This window comes from Syngnathoides biaculeatus, chromosome 16 (assembly GCF_019802595.1).
Source record: "Syngnathoides biaculeatus isolate LvHL_M chromosome 16, ASM1980259v1, whole genome shotgun sequence".
NCBI classification, from domain to species: domain Eukaryota; kingdom Metazoa; phylum Chordata; class Actinopteri; order Syngnathiformes; family Syngnathidae; genus Syngnathoides; species Syngnathoides biaculeatus.
Genome location: NC_084655.1, coordinates 16284969 through 16309090, shown reverse-complemented (window position 1 = coordinate 16309090; position 24122 = coordinate 16284969). Strand labels below are relative to the sequence as shown.

General features: G+C 41.5%; 1 protein-coding gene across 1 annotated transcript in view; it reads left to right on the top strand.

The window, feature by feature from the left end:
• Window positions 1-15339, top strand: part of LOC133513977 (neuronal-specific septin-3-like) — a 57912-nt gene extending 42573 nt beyond the window's left edge. Inside the window, 9 exon segments of the mRNA XM_061845118.1 lie at window positions 6406-6600; window positions 8019-8147; window positions 8239-8320; window positions 8684-8821; window positions 11021-11138; window positions 11333-11428; window positions 11511-11607; window positions 14195-14246; window positions 14319-15339. Of these exon segments, the coding sequence (XP_061701102.1) occupies window positions 6406-6600; window positions 8019-8147; window positions 8239-8320; window positions 8684-8821; window positions 11021-11138; window positions 11333-11428; window positions 11511-11607; window positions 14195-14246; window positions 14319-14460 (1049 nt within the window). The 3' untranslated portion in view covers window positions 14461-15339.
• The last annotated feature ends 8783 nt before the right edge of the window (window positions 15340-24122 follow it).

The window sequence follows — 24122 nt, the reverse complement described above, 5'->3', positions numbered from 1 at the left end:
AATACACCCACTCACTTATAAAGATTATATTACTCACCATCTTTCCAAGTAAAAAGTACTCACCAAGCTTTACATGTGCTGTACGATTCCACTATTTTATCCTGTTCCATGTCAATTTGACGTTTGTGAGGTGTCAAACTTTTTTGCATCAATTGCCTATATTTCTCTAACTCTGACATTGCGTCCTGCTACGTCCAAAATCTTAATTCCGTCTACATATCTTTGTGTGAAATAGTTGAGACCTGTCTGTAGAACTCTCTTGGAGAAGTCTGATGGATTTGGCAAAAAACATACCGCAATATTATCAGGAAGGTGCGTTAGAGAATAGACTTCAAACCTGTTCTGTTCAGTCGCCTTCTTGGAAGCTTGTGGGACATGGGAAATGTAGCTAAGGTGGGCGGAGCTTAAGATCGCCAGTCAGAAAGGTCCATTGCTTGAAGACACAATTAATCAAGAACAAGTCTACACAACCGACACAATTCTCAGTTCAGCAATTCGACCATTACATTCTCTCACTCTGCCTACCAATGTTTTCCCACCCATCACTGCAGTTCTTGGGGTGATGAGTGCAGCAGTTGTACAGCGGAAGGAGTGGGAACATTTTTTTGCTCGAGACCTTGAAACATTTAATTTTTATGTCAAATTGTCAAAACTCATTGTGGTGTTTTTGTCATACGCCGTCTCTACTTGGGCCGGTTAGTACTTTACAGAGTCGACAATCAACTAATGGAAAACAGCAACCCTCCGTCACAGTTTTAGAATATCAGCCGTCGCTGCTTTGCTTCACCAGGACTCATTCGGTACACATTGTTTTGGACACGCAGGGTCGTTGAAAGGCTCTCGGGTGCGCTGGCAGGCGAGAACAGACGCTGGCCTTTCACCAGTGTTTGATGGGACTTTGAAAAGGTCACAGTTACCTTAGTGTATCTTGTGTGCCTTTTTGTGTACGTCTGTGCTCTGTCAGCCAGCCCAAGTGAACGTATGCACCCATCGCAGAAGTGATCATAACTCCTTTCCCAAATTCAGATCTCAGATTTTAAGACTAATCGTTGTCAAAACAGTCACCCATTGATGTATACATTGTCTAGGTGAGGAAGTGAGTTTTTTCAGTTCGTTTTTTTTTTTTTAAATGTACTTAGGCAGGGAAAGTGAAAATACCTGTCATATCTTGCTGAGATGTTTGGTTTGAGTTTATTACGATGTAAGTCACGCATAAATCTCAAAAACTGCCATTTCTAGATTAAAAATGCTGTTTGGATAAATGGACATACTGTATTTTTCGCACAAAAAGGTGCACCGCATTATAAGGCGCACCTTCAATCAATGGCCTATTTTAAGACTTCATATATAAGGTGCACCGCATTAAAAGGCGCATAAAATAGATGCTCCAGTTGAGGCTGGGGTTACGTAATGCGTCCGTTAGATGGAGCTGCGCTAAAGGCTCAATATTGATTCACATATAAAGCGCACCGGATTATAGGGCACACCTTCGGCTTTTGAGAAAATTAAAGGCTTTAAGGTGCGCCTTACAATGCGGAAAATACGGTATTCTATGTATTTGACATCATTTGGGAATGAGGACAGAGGTTAGATTCCATGTGGCTCCACTCTTGTCAGCCAACCATTCCACTGATACACTTTGACCCTTGCACTCTGACTCACTAGAGGTCAGTCTAATCGTATTTAACACTGCCTCTTAGTAAACAAATTAAATGCACACAATAGCTAAACTACTCATTAGTCAATGACTTTTCCTCAATAGTTGCGAAAACGACTTCCTGCGTGGTTTTACCCCTTTGGTTGTCCCGCTTTGGGATTAATAGCTAGCAGTATGACCAGGATCTTGTTTTGAAAGGTATGATTCATGGGCAGTTGTGGCAATATGGAAGTACGGGAGGAATTTTGTGGCGTATACTTCTTCTGTCACAATTTAAATCTGCTTGGTGAGTAAACTCATTGATGTTGGTTTTCAAAAAGAATGGCAGTATGGTCCCCTTTTGTAGAGAGACCACGTTCATCCGAGCATCCCAGGGTGAGCCTGGATGACCACCTCTCGCACAACTCATTCCTGCTGTCGTTATTGGCAACTCGCAAGAGCGGGTGGCGCTTTTTAACGTCCGGAAAAAACAGTACACTAAAAATGCGACGCGTGTTTATGTGTGGCGCTGTCTTAAATCTATACAGTTTACTAGATTGTCAGCACGAAGTGTCATGTTTTCTGAGTTACCGGTACATTCGTTGTCTGCCGTAAACAAGCAGGTTCCAGACTCGATGGAAAAGCCGCCACCCGCGTATTTGCTCCAAAACATCTGGGCCTCAATCGAAACAAATTTAGCCATGTTGAGATGAGACGAGAACCCCCTTTCTCCTGCCTGGGAATATAAATAAAGGACAAAAGGAGACCATGTTTAGAAAGAGAGCCCATAAAAAACATTTTCGAGCAGAGCAAAGATACAAATGACCTGTTTAGTGGGTTTTTCCACTGTGTGTTTGACATGACTGCGTTGGCGAGGACAGTACCTCTTCCCGACTTGAAAGATTTGTACAAAGCAGCCATCTCGTGTGTGTGATCAACTCCTGAGATATCTTATCGTTGGATTTGCAGAATTCATGTCGGATTTGACTCTCTGACCGATTAGTAAGTTTATCATGTTTTTATTTTGTTGAGTCCTCCCTTCAGATGTAGTTTGCGGAAGAGGTCAAGCCAACGGTTTGTCATAAGGGGACATAACTCGGCATGATTCCTTTGAGGCCAAAAGTAGGAGCACGACCTTTGACCCACTCAGCGCATCGGACAGCTGGGGCATGGGTCAGTGGCGTTGACCACATTTGCACTAAACAGACCATACAGAGAGGTCACTTATTTCTTTGGATTTTCAGGACTTTGCTCTGGAAAGTACATTCTTGGAGTCATTCGTCTGTTTCTGAGACACAACTTTTGTCAAAAATGAAACAATCAATGATTTCCCTCCTCCATTCCACCCTCTAACCTTATTTGATCTTTTTTGCTTTCCACTGCTCAATGACCCTTTTCCTTTTTGCTTCTCTTATCTCTTGCTTATCCTCTGAACATCAGTTTTCCCCCCACACTCCTTCCTACCCTGCACTGTATCCTCTTCCAAAAGGCTATTGCAGCACACCAGAAGGCCAAGCTTGTTTGCAAAAAGCAGTGCAACCCAATATACTGCTGGAAGCCAGAGCAAAATTCTTTGGCTCCTGTAATTGAAAACAGTATCGGCCGATGAGTCATTGTTTTGCGGCTATTATGCTGTTGCTTTTTTTACGGAAACAAAGAAAACGTGCCATCCCATAACTGAATCTGATACAGGGGAATTCCCTTCAGAAACTGAAGTTGAGTGACAATAGAGCGGCACATAGATTCAATAAAAGCTGCAAAGGGTATAGAGCACAGGTGTCAAACTCTAGGCCCGGGGGCTAGATTTGGCCCGCCAAATGATTTTATGTGGCCCGCGAAGCTGAACCTAGAGTGTCAATTTCCATGATTCTTGTAAAAATTGGACTAAAATTTCAAATTGTCGTATATCATAAATGATTAAGTTGAGATAGTACAAGCATTTTATTCCAAAATTAGCTCATAAATTGATGATGTAAATACGATGAGATGACTAAATATATTTGTTTCACGGTCATGATGGCCATCTGAGAGGAAACCGGAACAACAATGTGGCCCGTGAAAGAGTTTGACGCCAGTGTAGAGCAAGTCTGCCAGTCTTGAGCATATTTTGACTGATTTTGTTTTTAAAATTTTGCTGTCAGTTGAATCATTCATCCTGAGTGACGATGGAGCCACAAAAAAGTCAATTTCCACGTCTGGTATTGTTGGGAATCTACAAAGAACAGAATATTCCCGACCACATGTTGGCATATTAAATTATTTGCTTTTAAGTCAAAATATTAACCCATTCATGGGCAGGGTGGCAAATTTTTGCCTTATTGAGATAAAACTCTCCTCATTGGCCACAATCAAGGAAATAACACTTCTTTTTCGTTTATTGTTAATAACTTTACTAATTTATAATCTCGTCCCAAAAATGGATGCTGCCCGCGAGAGGGTACTTGGGTTTTGTTAGTAGATCATCCCAAAAACCAGAATCAGATTAAAACACGTAATTTTTTGATATACTGAAGGAGATAATGCGTGAAAATCATGATGTCCCAAAAATGGGACACTGCCCACGAATGGGTTCAGTGCCCAATAGTAGTTAATTACTAATGTGTAGTTGGTCAAAACGGTATTTCATTTAATTGTACCAACTTCGTAATGTTCATTCAACAGTCATGACCAACCATAACTCTCTCGGAGATCGACGCTTTTGGCACCCCTGTCCTAACTAAAAGTGGGTAAAATAAATTAAATATGATTGCTGTGTTTTCATAGCCGTTTACATGCAGTTGTGTTAGATGGTTTTGCTGTGCGGTAGACGTGTTGCATTTATTTTACAAATATTTTTTTTGTATTTTAAGAGTTACATTGTTAGCTTTATGCCATCGGTTGCCTTCTCCGAGGTTTTTGTTTTGAAGGTACTGTATCTCAAGTGTCTTTTGATACTCAACATTATAGACAGCCTCTAATATGCGCAGTCTTTGTCAGCTTTCTTAATGATCTCTTTATGTCACCACATAGAGATGAAAGCTCAAAATTGTGATAGCAGAGTCAAAAGAGGCCTCGCTGAATTGTACCGTTACAAGACAAAAAAGGGTGACTTGAAAGAGAGGAGAGGAGCTGCAGGAATGCAGGAGGTGTGGCGCAGAGGTGGAGGGCAGTATGTCACGCTAAATTGCTGACTGACTGCTGGAACAGGATGGGGAAGTGGTGTTGGAGACCATGGAACAGCAGCTTCCATAGGTGGGACTGACATACAAAGACGCACGTTGAAGACTCTGATCTTGAATTAGCCTCGACTTTCCGCAGCGGTATTATTCTACCACAAATTCCTTGTAGTCGCCATCGCGGCGCCAGGTTTCGAGTACGCCGACTCTCTTAGCACAGGTCTGTTGATTGTAAATTCTTTCGAGTGATACAGAATTGAGTGGTTGAAGACAAACTGGCTCGTTGCTCTGTCGAAGGGGAGACAGTCCTGAGGTAGTCTGGAATGAGGATTTGTGCTTGGCTGGAATCCAATAGCTGATAAATCCTTCGCTCATGTTGTCATGTGCTGAGATGTGTATTTGCCTGCGGGCCAGCTCAGTCTGATAAGGAGGAAAGGCTGATAGTAAGCGAGAGATGGCTCAGGTTTCTACCTCAGCAGTTTCCTTTCCATTTTCACAACGGTAACAAGAGGAGTATGCAGCGTTGATAGAAATGTGTGTGTGCGTGTATATTGAAGACAGAAATTTGCATGCACCGTGCAACACCACACATTTTTTGTGAATGGTTTTCTCGGTGCAAGAAGCACATAACAAAAATGAATGTATCCACCTTTTGTGTCGTTTTTGTTAGCGTTCCGTGAGATTTTTTCAGTTGTAAAATATGTGCCTTGGCTCCATAAAGGTTGGAAATCTTACTAACTTAACTGTACACTACACTAACTTACTGTCGTGAAATAACTTTAATGCAATTAGATGACATCACGCACCAAAAGTTTGGAGCATGATTTGACAGAACACCTGCATGTTCGCTCACAAATGTCAGTGCTAGCACTATCTTGTTTGGTGGCATGACGTTTTGTTGCCTGCTTGCAAGCCATATCGTATGTGAACGTACCTCAAGCAAGCCTTAAACGAAGGTTCTCTCCCGAGCGGTGACGACTACCATATTTTTTTTCCCTATTTTGTTCTTATAAACATGGCGTAAGCCTTTTTTTTTTCTTTTGTCGCCATGGTAACAAATGTATCCGTATGCATTTGAGTTGACAAGATGAAGCCCAGTGATCATAAACAATGGAGTGTGGTAGTAAGAATACAAGATGTTAATGGAGTAGTTTGTCTTGTAGTCCGATCCGGTGTGACGGTCTGAGCGCTCCCCCGTGCTGAAATGTCTCTTTGTGATGAATGCACATGCGTTACTAACAGGGGAACACTGGGTATGTAGCGGACGCTTACTGGGAACTCACCCGGTCTCATAGTTCCCCTTCTTCTACATAGAGGGAGATAACACACGTTATAAACTAACCCTAAAACAAAAGTTGAGAAAAACGATACGTTTGCTGTGTTCGTCTTTCTGAGACGTCCATAGCGTCATAGACGTCAACCGTGAATATGTCGTTTTATTTTTGTTTTTGCATTTCAATCCATTGATGTCAAATTAATTGCGGTTCCATGCAGAAATTTCTTTCACAAAGATAGAAGTCCTTTTTTTTTGTTTGTTATTGTTGAAGAACATGCTCCCATATCTCCATTATTTTCCGCCCCATGTGCAAATGTTAAATCCTGAACATCTTCCAGGTTCAGAGGTGATTTCAAGCTACACCAGCAGTGCCATGACCGACACGGTGGCGCCCGATGCCGCGGCATCGTCGTACGGCGACAGGCCCGCAGGCCCAGCGGTGGACTTCAGTTATGTGGGCATTGATGCCATCCTGGAGCAGATGAGGAGGAAGGCCATGAAGCAAGGTTTCGAGCTCAACATCATGGTTGTGGGTAAGAGAGAGATTCCGCTGCTCTTCTTATGAAATTATGTTGGAACATATTCAGCTTGTCGCTGAGCTGAAATTCCAGTGCGTAAAATAAATATGAAGGGGGAAAAAAAACTTGTGGTGTTAATCATAGCCTTGTGTTGTATGTCAGTCAAGTTTTGTTTTGTTTTTTTTTCTTGAACATTTTGATTGAATTCAAAACTACAACTTTTGGGGCATTCAGATTTGAGAGTTCCATTGTGTACAGTAAATTTGAGCATGTCTCGTACATTTTTTTTTTTTTTTTTTACTCATTCACTGCATGCCGTTTTTTCAAAGTACAGTTCTCCATATTGCCAGCCATTTTAGAGACTACTTGCTTCATTCATCATGAAAGTTTTTCCTGCTTTTTTTTTTGTGCTTTAGATATCAACATTGGTTTGTTTCAACAAAGACTTCAATTTAGAACCAAAAAGAGGACAAAAAAGCTCTTTATGAAAAGAAACCTTTCAAGGAGAACAGTAACTTATTTTTGTGACACTTCCAACTACAAAACAATAAAAGCACAACTGAGGAAGGGCTTATGATGGCATCAGAATTGTATGGATATAGAACTAAGAAATGTAGCATGAGCAATGTCAGCAAACATTTGTGGCTTTTTTACATGCCGTGCCTCAGTCTTTCCTGTTGTTTTTCTTGTGATCGCAACAATTTTTACAACCTACCACAACACATACGGTTCATAACATACATATAGATACTCTGTTCAACTGTGAGATGTCTAAAATTGTCCGACTTCCAACTTGTTGACATTTCTCTCTCTCATAATTGATGTGACAAGCCAAGGTTTACCGCCTCATATTCAACTTAAACGGGCCCAGCAGTGAATGTTTTAATTAAAACGAATGCACATTTAATTGCGGCCTAAAACGTTATACTTGGCAGATGAAGATTTCCAATCATAACATAATCATAACAATTAGTTCTCTTTCTGAGCCCCGTAATCCAGTCGATAGCCCTTTTTAATTTGTTGCATCCAACTCTTAAAATTTCCAGTTATTCAGGGTGGATGTAAGGTTTTTTTTTTTTTTTTTCTCTAATCAAGTTCCGAAAATGGTGGTCTCAAAATGAGCTGTAATCAGTATCCAGACATTCTCGGGCTCGCCGTAACGTCTCATTCACATTACTGTGATCATCTCGTAATCACGTGCATGTGCCTTCATTGCAAACGGAGCCACGCTGTATTTCCGCCTCGTGAACCTCTACGAACATTACATAACTTTGCTCTCTCCCCAACTGTTCAACTTTTTAATTGCAAAAGGGACTTTTCCCCAAATATTCACAGTGTTACATTTTTTTCATGATTTGTGGCATTTGTTGTTTGGTATGCCAGTAGAATTACATTTGTTTCAAAATATGTTTCTTTTCATAATTCCTTCACAGGGCAGAGTGGCTTGGGCAAGTCTACGTTGATGAACACGCTGTTCAAGTCCAAAGTCAGTCGCAAGTCTGTCATGGCCGCTGCCCAGGAAAAGATCCCCAAGACAATCGAAATCAAATCTATCAGTCACGGTATCATCTCCGCCTTTATTTTTAGCTACAATAAAACCTGACAGGCCATACGCGTGTTGACTGAACTTTTGTGTATTTGCTTTTTTTGAAGACATCGAAGAGAAGGGAGTGAGAATGAAGCTGACGGTTATCGACACACCTGGCTTCGGAGACCAGATAAACAATGAGAACTGGTACATGTCCATTTTTGTTTCACATTAACTTTATACAGTAGAACCTCAGAGGGTAAGAACAGCCCATACCTGGAGCTGGTGACTTTCCCAATTTTTCACAAGTTAACCACTTTATACTCCTTATAACTGATATAATAACTTTATTAAATGTAAATATTCAGCGTTACGACTTTTTTTGCATGACCGACAAGGGCACTTTCTGGGCTCATACTATAATTTGGAAAAAAGAAAATGTAAAGTTTCCACGGTAAATTGACTTAATCGGAATCCCCAACTAAATGTCTCTTGTCTTTGTTCCTTTTCCTATGATTACATTTTCTTTAATCTTTATACCATCTTTCTTTTTTTCCCGCCGCTGACCAGCTGGCAGCCCATCATGAAATTTATTAATGACCAGTACGAGGCCTATCTGCAGGAGGAGATAAATATTAACAGGAAGAAGAGGATCCCGGACTCCAGAGTCCACTGCTGCATATATTTCATTCCGCCTACTGGACACTGGTGAGGACACGTCCAGACAAGATTATGCATACATTGACAAAGGCATATACCGTAATTTCTCAAAAATAATGCGCAATTTTTTTCCCAAAAATATTTTCAAAACGTTAATAGAGCGCATTATATTTAGGTATGGAAGAAAAATTAAAAATACAATCACATTGTGTGTGTGTGTGTGTGTATATATATATATATATATATATATATATATATATATATGTTTTTCATGATTGACGTAGCATGCTTATTGCTTAAATTGTTTAAACTTGAACTAAGACAAAAAAACGTTGACTACAACGGCTAGTTGTGCAGCTGCTTTTCAAAGAAATGTGCAATCACTCGTGCCAATGATGCCGCCAACCCGGAAGTAGCGCCGAAGTCCGAAACAACGATGGCTCGCCTGTTATGGCTTCACGTGGGTATCAAAACAACGTGAGCTCAAACTATGTAATATGAGTGTGAAGGGGACATTTAAAAAAAAAAATCAAAAAACGGGAGAGCGCACACAATTGAAATGCTCACTTTTTTAAAAAATGTGCCCATGACGCTCTTTTCTACGTAGTTTGAGCTCACGCTTTGATAGTCACCTGACGCCATAGTGAAAGATGCTAAGGATTGGAGCCGAATGGAGGGGGAGAAGTTGCGGTTCAAAACCCAAACTCTTGAGACTAAAAAAAAATATATATATATATTTCAAGTCATCAATGATGAGTTCCACAGCGATGCACCAAATAAAGCTACAATGGATCTTTTTCGGATTGGAGATGAGTCATAATACTTCTTTTGAAGGCTTGGCCAAGAATGTGTAATGTAGTGGATAAACTTCACTATGCACAAACATTTTATGCACAAATATTTAATATAGCCTTTAATAAACAATGTTGAAGAGTTTATATTTTTAAGACTGAAATATGTGTTAACAGTATTAATAAAATGTTGTGCCATCATTCAGCATTTATTTGAGTTGGTTGAGGGATTCTGTTCTGACAATTACAGGGACCTGGACAAGCATGTCCTGTAGCCTGTCCTCAGATTATATTACCGCTACATCCGCACATGGACATTATTATTGATTGTTGTATGGACAGTTTCTTGAAAAGCAATACGAGTACACACCTAACAAAATATAAATACAGATCATTCCTAATATTTTGAGCATAAAGGTAACGGCAAATTGATGGTGCGCATTGTACATTGGTAGAAGGGTTTTCATGTTTTTTGGTTTTTTTTTTTTAGGTCAATTTTGGGGGTGCACATTATACTTCAGGACACGTTAGACTCGAGAAATTACGGTATATGCTTTGAATTTGGATTTTGAAAAAATAATAAACATGCACAATGCAGTTAAGATGCCGAGAAAGTCGCCTTTCGGTATTTAACATTTCCTATGTAAATAAGTTTTGAACATCCGTAGGGTTTTTGAGCACACGCACATTTCCAGAACACAAACGGGGAGACAGGAATATGGTCTCTTCTCGCCCTGCAGCTCAAAATACAATTATTCTCTTTGCCGGATCCCTTGGAGGAAGACACATCTGGTTATGATCCAAGTGCACACACAAATTGGTTGAGCTCTGCGCTGTGCGGGGCTCAAGGGCTGTCTAGGTGTGTGCGCAGAATAAATTAGAGTTATGATGCGCGCTCTCATGGGTTCATCAAGTGATTGGCCGGGTAGGTTTACCGCGTATGAGCACCGGGAAGGGTTTCAAACAGCTGCAGGTTGTCAAACCTCACACCAGAAGATACTGTTGAACGTTTTCTTGCGGGCTGTCTCGACTCAAACGTGGAGTGAATGCGAATTGCCGTGTATGTGCCTCCGTCTAGGAATACATCATGCAGTCACATGGGCAGACCAGCTGCCTCTCAGCGTTGGCCTAATGGGAAGAGGCAGAGTGAACGGGCGACAAAATATCTGTCTCTCTGGGATGGGCACAGCCAACTTGGCAGTTTAGTCTTTACGAGAGTGTGTTGTTGCGCGAGTGTCCTGGGGTTTTTTGTTTTTGCAGTCTGTTAAAGGGTTACTGGCCAGGCTACCGCCATTAACTGCAGGAGCTCTTTAAATGGGGGTCACTATTTCTCCTGCACAGATCACAACAAAAGAAAAGTAGGTCATGAATCTGGCTGACCTCTGGTGGACTGTCTGTGTACTGCACAGCAATGTACTTACTGATTTTTATTTTTTTGCTTCCCCTTCCTCCCTAGTTTGCGGCCTCTTGACGTGGAGTTCATGAGGCGCCTCAGTAAAGTGGTCAACATAGTTCCAGTTATTGCCAAGGCCGACACGCTCACCTTAGAGGAGAGGGACTTCTTTAAAAAGAAGGTGACGTCTACACATTCACTCTTTCCTCACCATTTTGTAAAAAGGCCGACATGCCTTGATATTTACATTGTGCATATTGAAGCCCTTTTGATGTGTTTCAAAGTTAGGTTATCCTAAATAATACAACAGTTAATTTCTTGCCCTGAAAGCATTCAAAGCTGTTGCTTTGTTGTGATTTGACTTGACTTGAGTAGATTAGGGAAGAACTGCGAGCCAACGGGATTGACATCTACCCTCAAAAAGAGTTTGACGAGGATGCAGAGGACAGAATGATCAATGAGAAGATCAGGGTGAGGATCCCAAAGTTTCTCCAAAACCTCGACAAACTATGCGAAGGGCCATGTGGCATCTTGTGGTTCTGCTTGCGCACAGGAGATGATTCCGTTTGCTGTTGTGGGCAGCGACCAGGAGTACCAGGTCAATGGCAGGAGGTTGCTGGGGAGGAAGACCAAGTGGGGAACTATTGAAGGTACAACTTCCTGTCCAGTCCTTTTTATCCTCTTCCTTCTGTCATATCACTGATCTACTGTACCGTAATTTCCGGCCTACAAGCCGCGACTGTTTTCACACGCTTTCAAGCCTGCGGTTTATGCGGTTATACGGCGCTAGCGTTAGTGGGCGTTAGCGTAAGCGCGGCACTAGCGTTACCATTAGCGCACCTGGTTATAAGCCTCGGTACGCAGAAAGAGTTTACTGCTAGCGCGCAGAAAGAGTTTAATGCTAGCGCACTACCGAGGCTTATAACCAGGTGCATGCTGTAGGCTGGGAATTACGGTAGTTTTATTTAGATACACTTCAATACATATTTTAGAATACAGCCTAATTAAAAGAAAAAAAGTCAAAATTACTGGGATAGAAAGTTGTAGTTGTCTAAATAAGTCTGTTTTTTTGTTATGCTGTGTAGTACGGGGGTGGGGGGAACGCCAACATTAGATGAATAAAGCATATTAGGAAGAAAAATATTTCTCACTACAAGAGCCAGTTGAAGAGACCTTAAGTTAAGAGAAAATATCGTTATGAAAGAATAATAATGTATGTGTACAAACAAACAAAATAGATTACCATTGGAGTTAAATATTTTTTTCAATACAAGGGACAAAGGTGTAAAGTTGTGGAAAAAAAAATGTAAACACCAAAAATAATACATAATTTACAAGTTGAGTGAATTAATTGTACAAGGAAAATTTAATTGGAAAAGTTAAATTGTGATGAGAAAAGTAGTTATAGAGTCATAAAATTCTATAAAGTTGTAGTAAGAGAATAAAGTTTGGAAAATGGTGCGTAATTTTAAAGGAACTTGAGAGAATTAAACGGTCATGTTACAAGTAAACAAATTGAGAATGAAGTTGCTTTATTTTTGGAGGGGGGAGGGGATTAGTCAAGGTAAAGCAGTTACGAGAATGAAGCTTTACAATGTGAGATATTTTTTTAATCAGAATCAAGTTTGTAATATGAGGAAAAAGTTGAGGTACACAAATAGTGATACACGATAATAGATAGAGACGGTCAGTCGATTTAAAAACATTGCGGTTTTGAGATTGGTGTCATGCGCTGTGCAGCTAACGCAGGCCTCATGCAGACGCAAGGACTGCGGCTACCATTATTACTATAATAATAGCTGCACTGGTTAATAGTAATGTTTACTTGTATGCTTAATTATATTATCGCTCCACACAGGAGGCAGTGTCCATCTACTAAATGTCTCATAAAGGAAGTTTCATTTCCTGCTGTGTAGACTCTTGCGGCATGAGCAATTAGCTTTATCGCTACAAGCCAGATGCCACATAGATTAAGTTGGCAGCTGAGATGTAATGAGAACTGGAATTTTTTTTTTCCTTAACAAATGTCGTCGTCAATACAACTTAGCCCAAAATGATTCATATCCTGGTCCAAAAATGTTTTAGTGTATTTCCATACGGTGAATGAATCTGAAAGTGAAAGGCGATTATTTGCCATTTTCATTCAAGACTGATTTGTACTGGTTTTGTTGTTGTGAATGTTTTCATTGCTGTTGTACATCGACATTATTTCTCCAATACACACGCACTTTTTATTATTGGAAAATTGTGACTTTAAAAAGTTAAAATTGTGCAGCGTAATAGTTATTTTTGTATTTTTAAATGTTGAGTGAATGCCATAATTTCCAGCCTATGAACCGCAACTTTTCTCACGCTTTCAACCCTGCGCCTTATACGGTGATGCGGCGAATTTGTGCATTTTTTTTTTTCCTAACGGCTGCAAGGGGGCACTCGAGCAGAAAAGGTAAGAGTGAGACCGATGGAATGTATGGGCCGAAGAAATGACTTTTACCGCTATGTTAATTTATTTATTTTTTTTAAACCGGCCCTTTTAGCGATGCGCTCGCATTAGCGCTGAGCTAGCATGTGGCTGTTGTGTTACTGCCGTGTCTCTGATTTTTACCAGTATCTTGTTTTTTTATTGATTATTTTTTTAAACCGGCCTGGTTAGCATTGTGCTAGCGTGTTGCTGTTGTGTCTCAGTGGTTTTTACTGGTATGTTTTTTTTTGTTTTTTTTTTTTTTAACTGGTCCTGTTAGCGACGCGCTAACGTGTTTCTGCTGTGTTACTGCTGTGTCTCAATTATATAATGTTTTTTTTATTAGTTTTTTTACTGACCATGTTCGTGCTGTGCTACCGTGTTGCTTTTTTTTGTACTGATATTTTTTTTTTTTTAGCAGCCCTGTTCATATTACCGTGTTGTTGCTATGTTAAGCTAAGCTAAGGTACTAAAACTTTGAAAACTCTGTTTACCATATTTCTTTGTAAATATCTCATGTTGCAATGTGGGTTTCAATGTGGGCACCTGCGGCTTTTACGCAGGTGCGGCCTATGTTTGTACCAAATGGTATTTCCTTCACAAATGTACTGACTGAGGCTTATAACCAGGTGCGCTCTGTAGCCCGGAAATTACGGTAACTCCTTTGTAGTTGTGGGTAAAAGGGGATGGTGATTGTAAATCGATTCCCTAGTGGACAGTTTTCCTTCCCTTTTCACCCGTCAGTGTCACGATTAACTTTTATTTTTTTTCTCCTTCAGTTGAAAACATCGCCCACTGCGAGTTTGCCTATTTACGGGATCTCCTCATCAGGTGAGCGAACGCTCCGTGCCAGCCACGCGTCCGTCACGGTCCGACGTCACACGCGTGCGTTCCTTTTTCCAGAACCCACATGCAGAACATTAAGGACATCACCAGCACCATCCACTACGAAATGTACCGCGTGAGGCGCCTCAACGAGAACAACACGGCGGCGTCTCACACCAACGGCGTGCCGGAACATCATCTTACCGCCCACGAAATGTAGACCCCAAGCGATCCCGTCCTCCCTTATTCTTACGAACTTTGACCCTCACTGTACAGGTCGGTTTGAAACAAACGAGCCCGAGTAGAGCGGCTGTTGTTTCCTCCCTGTGACTTTCTCTCACTACGGTGGAAAAGAGTGAAGAGATGTCGTGATTTCTTCCCGCAGTCCCTGCAACTTTTACTTTAGCCAACAATCGTCCTTGTGGATTGACTCCAGGTGCCAAAAAGGAACTGACACTAATCGTCCGCGTTTTTATTTTCTTGTCCGCTCTTTCCACTTTCTCATTGTTTGTTTGAATGCTTTTGCAGCGCTTATAAGAGTTCTCATGGTTCTGCACCGCGTGCTTATCTGTATTTGAGAACTGCACTGCGTGCGAGTGTGTGTGTTGCAGGATCATCTATCAGTGCACAAAAATGGTTGCGGCGAAGGGCTCAAAATGGCACACGTCGCCACAAGTTGCATTTCTGCTTTAGCCGCAGATACGGCACGTCATGTCAAACGCAGACATGGGGACCGCGGTGTATTTTTTTAATTCCCAGTAATAACTGCCTCTGTTTTTATTCAAAGAAATATCTAATAAGAGCGATTTAATGAGTACGTATTTATGCACCACGTCAAATGTGAATAATGTTGGTCCAGTTCTTCACATAATTTCCAAGACAATCCTGTTAGGCTGACCTGAGCATGCCTTATTTATTGGAAAATGTTATCGATGCCGCATTGCTCGCATTTAAACATGTTTCCATTAGTTCTTATTATTTCGAAGGATAAAAACAAACAACAAATTTGATTCACTTTACCAAGCAACTATGCCAGTTTTAATTCTTGCTTAATTAGACCCAGCAACCTTCTGTATTCTTGGTTCTCTTTTTTTTTTTTTTTTTTTTTTTTTTTTTTTGTACCTGTATTATTGATAACAAAATGTCCTTTATCTTATTTTAAGAAATAAAGATTTTTGTTGTAATTTTTTTTTCCATTTTCAAACAATTTCTGTCCTTATGGATTTGAAAGCAGCTGTACTTGTATCCATCAGTCCGTGTCTTAGCCTGATGCTCATGCAGACCAGGTGAGTTCAGTTGCTGGCCTCATTGTCATAGTGGAGTGTTTTGATTGCCAGCCAGCAAGGTCACTGCGCGCCTGATTAACACTTACTACATATTTGGGGTCTCTTATTCCACAGTGGGAGACGACAGGAACTCATCACTTCGGCTGTGCAGACGTCAACACCATCAGGTAAACACTGCAGGAGATTGGATTTGATTTTCACATTTTGTTAATTTAGTACCAAATGGAATTCACATTTCTATTTTTTCCTTTTGCTAAACAAAACCCCAAATTTTATTACACCTAAAAAGGAACTGTTTCATCCATCCATTTTCTTCACTGCTTATCCTCACAAGGGACACGGTGAGTGGCGGAGCCCGTCCCAGCTGTCAATGGGCAGGAGGCGGGCTACACCCTGAACTGGTTGCCAGCCAATCGCAGGGCACATCGAGACAGTCACACTCAAAATCACACCTAGGGGCAATTTAGAGAGTCCGATTAATGTTGCATGTTTTTGGGATGTGGGAGGAAACCCACGCAGGCACGGGGAGAACATGCAAACTCCACAAAGGCCGGAGCGGGATCGAACCTGCTGATCCACCGTGCCGCCCAAACGGTTTCAGTTCTAGTTAAAAACAGTTTGTCAACATCAAACAGCAAATAAAATTTGTGCCTTGAGGAGTACTGACAGGGAAAGCAATCCCGGGAATTGGGTTGAAGTAGTTGGAATGTTCTGGGAGTAAAAAAAAAAAATACACAATGACTGGTGTAATTTTCAGGAAATCATATTCAGAATTAAGTTGTATTATCAGGAAAATGAAGTCATAAAGTGGCAACAATGAAGTTAAAGTAAATTTTCAAAATGGTAATAATACCAGGAAAAAAAAATCTCATTAATATAAGTCGTTAAAAGAAAAAAGTTGAATGAAAATGTAGTTTTTCAAAAAATCATTTCATTATGGGTTTTGATTATAAAAAGTGCAGGATGTAAATGCATATTTTGCTGGCAGTTGGTGATGTCACAACACCTCACTTTGTGAGCGACTGCACCTTGATATTATACGTTCCCATTGTGAGTGCGCCACCGTACGATCAGTAAAAGTATTCAACATGTATCACCGAGGAGATAAATATGCGTTTGGTCATGTTGCGCATAATGCGCTCACATCCTCTTCATTGCACAAACGTTTTGGCCCTCATTTGTCTTCTCCTTGCAACCATCTCTTTTTTTTTCGTCTCTCACTCTCTTTTGTAAGTACTTCCTCTTCCTGCCTCAGTGCTTCCCCATTTTCCATCTTTGCTCTCTGCATGCAGAGAGGGGAAGGAGCTGTATGCAAATTAGCTTTGCTATTAATTAAAAGTCAGCTGCAAATTCAATTAGCTTGCTAAACAAAAAGCGAGAGCGTAATCGGCTGTACGTGGATAAATGCGGAACACTTGGTGGTTAAAAATATTCTGTATGGGATCGAGCAAAAAAAAAAAAATTTCTTCTGGTTTCACAATTTATGAATTCTCAATGCTCAAACACTGCAAGACGGAGATGGCTTCCAACACTGGCCCGTGGATGCAATCTTTTACAAATTACGGCCAGTAAATTAACCTCCCTTGCTTAAACATATGCGCAATAAATATATCGCACGTCTGATTATGTTCCAGTGAATGTGATATTTGAATGTCTTGATTAGCATTACTTCATCACCAGATCATACATTATAAAACACGCTCGTAAAGATTTTTAATTAGCCACGTGAATTATTACCCCTCCCCTCTGATGCCATCACCTTATCAGGGTCGGGGGGGTTCCACACCCCTGGTCATGTCACCCATGACAAGCGGGTTCTCGGTTAAGGACCAGACAAAACACTGCACAGAGACCCTGAGGAGGACTGACAAATTTATGTTTTTTTTTGTTTTTGTTTTTTTTTTTGAAGGTTTCCTTGCCCACCCCAATCGACTTCAACTCAATCACCTTATAGTTGAACAACTCGCCCATGAAAAGTTTGGTTGAATTTCAGACCACCTGGGGATCTCAAATGTAACCTAAAATATGCTAGCATTCTGCTAATAACTTGTAATATCCATCCATTTTCTTTGACCTTCCAAAGGGCTCAAAGTGGCAGAAAATGAGGAAAGACATGACTGCCCATATGTGAAGTTTCATTGGACAACGGCCAGAAAATTAATTAATGGGTCGAAGTTGATATAAAAACAGAGCCATGTTCAACTGTAGAATTTTTTTTTTTATGGTTAAAAAAAAGATCTCACCATTGGAATGTTGCCCATTTAAATAATACAACAACTACAAAAAATCCAAAATGCTGTTGTGTATTTGTACATCATTTGCAGTGTTCCCTCTAAGCTGTGCAACTGCACATTTGCGCAGTTGTCACACACTCAGCGCAGAGGGGGAAAAATTCAGTGCAGTGATTTTTTTTTTTTTTTTATTTTATTTTTTTTTTTAAACATGGCAGGACACCGCGTCTCACAAAGAGCTGCTGCTCAGCCATATTGGGCCACACACGTTACTTCCCCCCTCCATTTTAAATGCATACACTCATAATTACAAACACCGGGGTATCTGAATAATAGAAGAAAAATTGCTGAAACTGGATTAGATTTTCTTTTTTTTTTTTGAGTGAGAAAGGTGCCTTAGTTAGAAACAGTCTGGGCAACGTAGAGCAAAGACGAGTTAGACATGCTGCTTATGTTTTAGTAAAAAAAAAAAAAAAAATGCTGTTGCTTTAATAAATGTCGGAGTATGTGAGTAATAATGATGACAAAGTGGTGAAACTGGATGAGATTTTCTCTTTCTTGAGTAAAAAAGGTCTGGCCTGAAGCCAAAGTAGAAAGTACAGGATGAGATGGTGTATAATGTTAATATTCCACCTTGGCGCAGCCTGATCAAGGATGAAAGCACAGACAATACAGTGCCCAGAAAGCTGTATATTAAATATAGGACGCAACATAACGTTTACCTTAAAACTGTTTGGTAGCATCATTCAGCTTTCAACATCCAATGCTCAAGATATTCTGCAAGCAATAATTCAGATTTACACCAACAAAAACAGACGGGGATATCATTGTCGGTTAAAAAAAAAAAAAACAAACGAAACAAAGTAGGAAGCAACATTTAAAATTTATAGTTAATAGTTGGCTTGGTAAGTATTTGTATTGTAATGTATTTTGTTTGTTGACATTTTCAGTGTAAATTTGCAAAACACAAAATTGTTGTTAAAAATGTTCTGATGGGAATGTAATCCGAACCTTTTAATGAGCCGTTTAACTTCAATGGATGACACCGATCTGCCCACAGTGCATACTGTCTGATGTTGCCCACAGTGGCCAAAGGGGGCGCTGACGGGCTTAGTGTGTTTGCTAGGACATGTCAAAAATTAGAGGGAACATTGATCATTTGCATGCAGTACTGGGTACACGTCAAAAAAAAATTCCATCGGCATGTACGTGCTCAAGGAAAATGTTATAAAGGACACTTTCCAGATAGCAGTTTGACTTTTTCTCTACTCATCGTGGTAGCGAGAATGTATACCAGCTAACACTGTGTACTATCAGGTGTAGCATAATGGAGGTAAAAAAAAATTGTAGTAAGGAGAAAGAATTTTTTTTTTTTTTTTAGGGGGAGGGGGGGGGGGGTCAGGCGCAGATGGAGGAACAGGGTCGGGAGGAGAGTCACAGAATAAGAATGTCATTTTCCCCATGGCTGCACAATTGGATCCAGTGGCCGCTTGCAGTTGTGCACAGTACCAGGGCTGCACATGGCAATTCTATAGGGAGGCAGCTCACCCCCCCCCCCACCCCTCCCTCCCTCTGGTGCTCACTGTTGGGAAAAGGTACTGCAAATCAGCCGCATACTCAAATAACACACCACTTGGGAGCACTGTATACACTTCATTAGAACGGAACACCTGCACAATCTAATAAGATCCAATCCGAGAAAGTTTAGCTTTTGCAAAGTCAGTCAAACCCTATCAGAGGTCGTTTCGATACGTATGGGGAAAGCCCACAAAATTATTCTCAGAATAATAATCGTGCTCCGGCTATTAATGTCCGAGTGGTAATAATTGAACCTTGTACTTATTGTTTGGAGTAGCGCAATAGGTTTTGTGCAGTGACATTTAATATTGGTTGGATAAGATCCTTCATTCATAGCCGATAATCCCCCGTGTGGCTGGCGAGATCTACAATATGCAATACTGGCTTGTAGGCGCCTGCAGCGGAGTCAAATGCGTTATCACCTTGGCAGATTAGTGAGCAATTCTTAAAAAAAAAAAAAAATGGCTTCAAGCTGTTCTGTGCTACTCGTAGTTGAAGTTTACTGTCAAACTAAACATCAAACTAATAACACTTTCGGTTATCAAAATACCCAAACAAGCTTGCATCCCCCTTTAGCTTAACGCTAACACACAGTGGAAAATCACATTGGCGGGCTGACGCTTAATGTCAATAGTTGTGATGTTATAACCCTTTGTGCCACAGTTACCTTGGGAAAAAAATGACGGCGAAACACAGGCAGACAGAGAACACCACAATAGTCGTGCATATATTCTTTATCCTCTGTGGTGAAAGGGCTATTACAGTAGTAGAGAGGAAGACCAAAGAACAGGTTGATGGATGTTGTGAGGGAGGACACAAGGACAGCGAGTGTTAGAGAAGAAGATGCGTGAGGTAGGCTTAGATGGAAAAAGATGACACGCTGAGGCGACCCCTAGCGGGACAAGCCGAAAGGAAAAGAAGACAGTAGCTCGGTGAGTCTTCTTCACTTGTGTGTGCATGACTGCTTTAGCACAACAGAAGGAGCAGCACAATGAAGTGAATTGCGACATTAAATCATGCCTTTTTTTTTTTCTTTCGGCTTGTCCTGTTAGGGGTAGCCACAGCGAGACTTCTCACATGAACGCTCATATTTGTTGGGCACAGTTTTTACGGCGGATGCCCTTCCTGACGCAACCCCTCTCGGGGATTGGAGGCCCCAGTGGGATACAAACTCACCACCCCTGGTTTACCAAACCACTGAGGTATGGGGGAGCAATATTCAAATTTGTTCCAGTTATTAGGACAGAACGTTTCCTGTTTGGCATCTCTGGCAGCCTTTCTGTGGCGGCTTCAGGAAAGAAAGGAAAACGCTCAACTTTCCAACTTGTTTGAACCTTTGCTCTTCTTTTGTTCATGAGATCATTCCGTCTCGCTATTATGTAACCGGAAAGTTTTCACTTTTAATTGTTAAAGGTGCACACCTGCGGACGTGTTAAAGTCAGATTTAACCCTTTAACGTTGCGTGCTATTACGGTGTGATAATTAGCCGGTTACGCAGCACGACTGTGACGCGCCGTTTTATTGGAGGAGCCGAACCTTTGACCCCCCATCTCGGGCGGGGGTCATCTTCTTGGAAAATGCCAGCACAATTAACAAGATGAGCGCTGCGCACTCACACAGAACACCTAGCGAAGGTGTGAAGTCATAACTCTGCGATTTAATTAAGAGCAGCCCGCTTTGGATCTGCCATCTCGTTTATCTAATTAGTCGTGAATATGAAATGGCTTTTTTTTTTTTTTTTAACTATTCAGCTAATGTCAGTGAGGACAAGTCAAAGAGAGAGAGAGAGAGAGGTAATTTTCCTCCCTTCGCCCGGCCACGTTCTTGTAGCGAGGGCTGTGAGTGGATTTCTTTGTGAACGACAAAATACGACGCCGGCGCTCATTTGACGGGTGGACAAATGACGAGCGTTAAAACGTAGTTAGCGGCTTTGTTCGTCTGAACGTGGGTTTTCGAACGGAAAATGTAGCGAAACGCACTTCGCCGTCAGCAATCGCTGAACTTCAAGCAGGAAAGAGAAGTCTAAGAAAAATGGTCAGCTTTATATCTCTATTTTTTTTTTTCTGTATATGTAAATGTTATAAAACGAGTTTCTGAATTCATATTTTTTTCTATAAATGTAATTAAGTTTCTGAATATATATATATATATATATATATATATATATATATATATATATATAAATATAAATTGAATTTTTGTTTACTGTTGGACTTTTGTATTTAGAATTCCATCCATCCATTTTTTAGCGATTTTCCGAGTCAGGTCGCGCGGGAAGTAGCTTCAGCAGGGATACCCAGACTTTCCTTTCCCCAGCCACTTCTTGCAGCTCTTCCGGAAGGATCCCGAGGAGTTCCCAAGTCAGCCGAGAGACATAGTCCCTCCAGCGTGTCCTGGGTCGTCCCCGAGGTCTCTTTCCGGTGGGACCTGCCCGGAAATCCTCACCAGGCGGCATCCGAATCAGATGCCCCAGCCACCTCATCTGGCTCCTCTCAATGCGGAGGAGCAGCGGGTCGACACTGAGCCCCTCCCGGATGACCGAGCTTCTCACCCTATCTCCAAGGGAGAGCCCGGACACCCTGCGGAGGAAACTCATTCCGACCGCTTGTATCCGGGATCTTGTTCTTTCGGTCACGACCCACAGCTCGTGCCCATAAGTGAGGGTAGGAACGTAGATCAACTGGTAAATTGAGAGCTTCGTCTTCCGACTCCCTCTTTACCACAACGGACCCGTACAAAATCCGCATCACTGCAGACGCTGCGCCGATCCGTCAGTCGATCTCCCGCTACATTCTTCCCTCACTCGTGAACAAGACCCCAAGATACTTGAACTCCTCCACTCGGGGTAGGATCTCATCCCCGACCCGGAGAGGGCACGCCACCCTTTTCCGACCGAGGACCATGGAGGTGCTGATTCTCATCCCAGCCGCTTCTCCAGTGAGCGTTGGAGATCACAGCTCGATAAAGCCAACAGAACCACATCATCTGCAAAGAGCAGAGATGCGATGCTGAGGCCACCAAACCGGACACCCTCTCCGACTCGCCTGCGCCTGGAGATTCTGTCCACAAAAGTTCTGAATTTCAAAGCGTTTCAATAGGTACGGTATTATGTATATCTATTGAAATAAAATATGTAAATGAACAAATGTGAAATATTTTTAAAAGTGCAACCGTTTTTCAATGAGTCTTACTATCAATTATTCATCGCTTGTTAACTTTGCATAAATAAAAAATGCTGGTGGCACCTCACTACAATCCGGCTTTCAATGTTTTCCTCTAACTTATCAGCGAGTGCGATGCATGAATATTTCATTGCATAATTCAGGTTTTATTCTCATCCCGGGTAGCACTGAAGGTGATGCCGATGGGAAATGAAGCTTTGTCTGGCCTCGGCAGGGATCCGCATTCTTGTTTCTCGCGTGTTTGTATTTTCGGCAATTGCTTCTGTTGAAGAATGAAATTGACAATTTGCGGCAGGTCGGAGCGGGCTCGACGTGTTTGGAGCAGGTGCTGGCGGTCCGTCCGACTGTCTCGAAGGTGTCTCGGACGAGTAGACGACTGTGCTCTTTGTAATTACGTTTATGAAGGCTGAGGTGGTGCTGCGGACGTGACGACAGAGAGCGGGAAATGGAGATGGATGATCCCGGTGTGCTGGAAGCCACGAGACAGGAATGTTGAACCGGTCGGGTGGGGGAGTTACGGGGGGCTCGCTAGCAGGGAGTGTGGCTGGGTGCGAGGCCTTAAGAAAGAGCAGTTCCGTTGAATGACGTTCATAAAGTCATCTCACAACAGGAAAACCTGTATGTGGGTTTTTGCTTGCTCAAAGGAGCGTGACAAATGTGCACCACACACAGGGAGCACTAATGGGCTGATACCAGAACAAACGCAAAAAAAGTCGTCCATTCTCAGGGAAAGTACAACAAACTCGGCGGAATTGTGTGCTAGTTTATCGCCACAGCCCCTGCGCATACACACAGGTTTTCACATTGTTTGGTGACTGACATCCAAAACATCATTTTCTAAAGGTTATAATGGGACCAGCACCTTTTTTAAAATGTTATACAAAACACACACACCAAATACTGACCTGATAAAACCAACTAGTAGTAACTAGCTTACCGGCACAGTTTTTCAGCCCTCAGATGTCATAGTTTTGTAGACTAGACGAAGATTCAAACTTTCAGTTGGGTACTATAGCTAGTGTGGGATATTCTAGTCATTATCACTGCTTTAAACATCGCTTCAGCAATATTTTCTCACGCCGTCGTCATGTTTAGTGCCGTCGGAGGTTGGGGATGTGTCGGGAAAGGCTCCCACGCGCCTCCTGACCAGAAGCAAAGTGCTCGATAACAGATGGAAATTCCCCACGCTGTGGGCAGAGCGACATAAACTACGTGAGAGCGCCGCCTGATAATTGGCAAAATGCTAATCATGATTTATGATATATGATATTAGACAATCGCAATCATCTTTGCAGCAGAAAAAAAAAATATCTGTATTTTAAATGCACTACTTTTCAACAAACTATATAGACAGCTTTCAATCCAACGTGAAACTTTAAAGCAAATTGATTTGAGAACAAATGAATAGTATAATTTAAAAAAAATACACACAAACTGGTTTCCCTGTTGGATGAGGACCAACTTGCCAAGCATCACTTATGGAATTCCCCTTTTTGCGCTTCCGTGCTCGTTTCGAACGCACCAAGTAGCATGACTCACTGCGATTACTTTCGGAAACTTCCTCATTCATGTTCACCTTGCATGACTGCGACTGTTCGGTGCTTT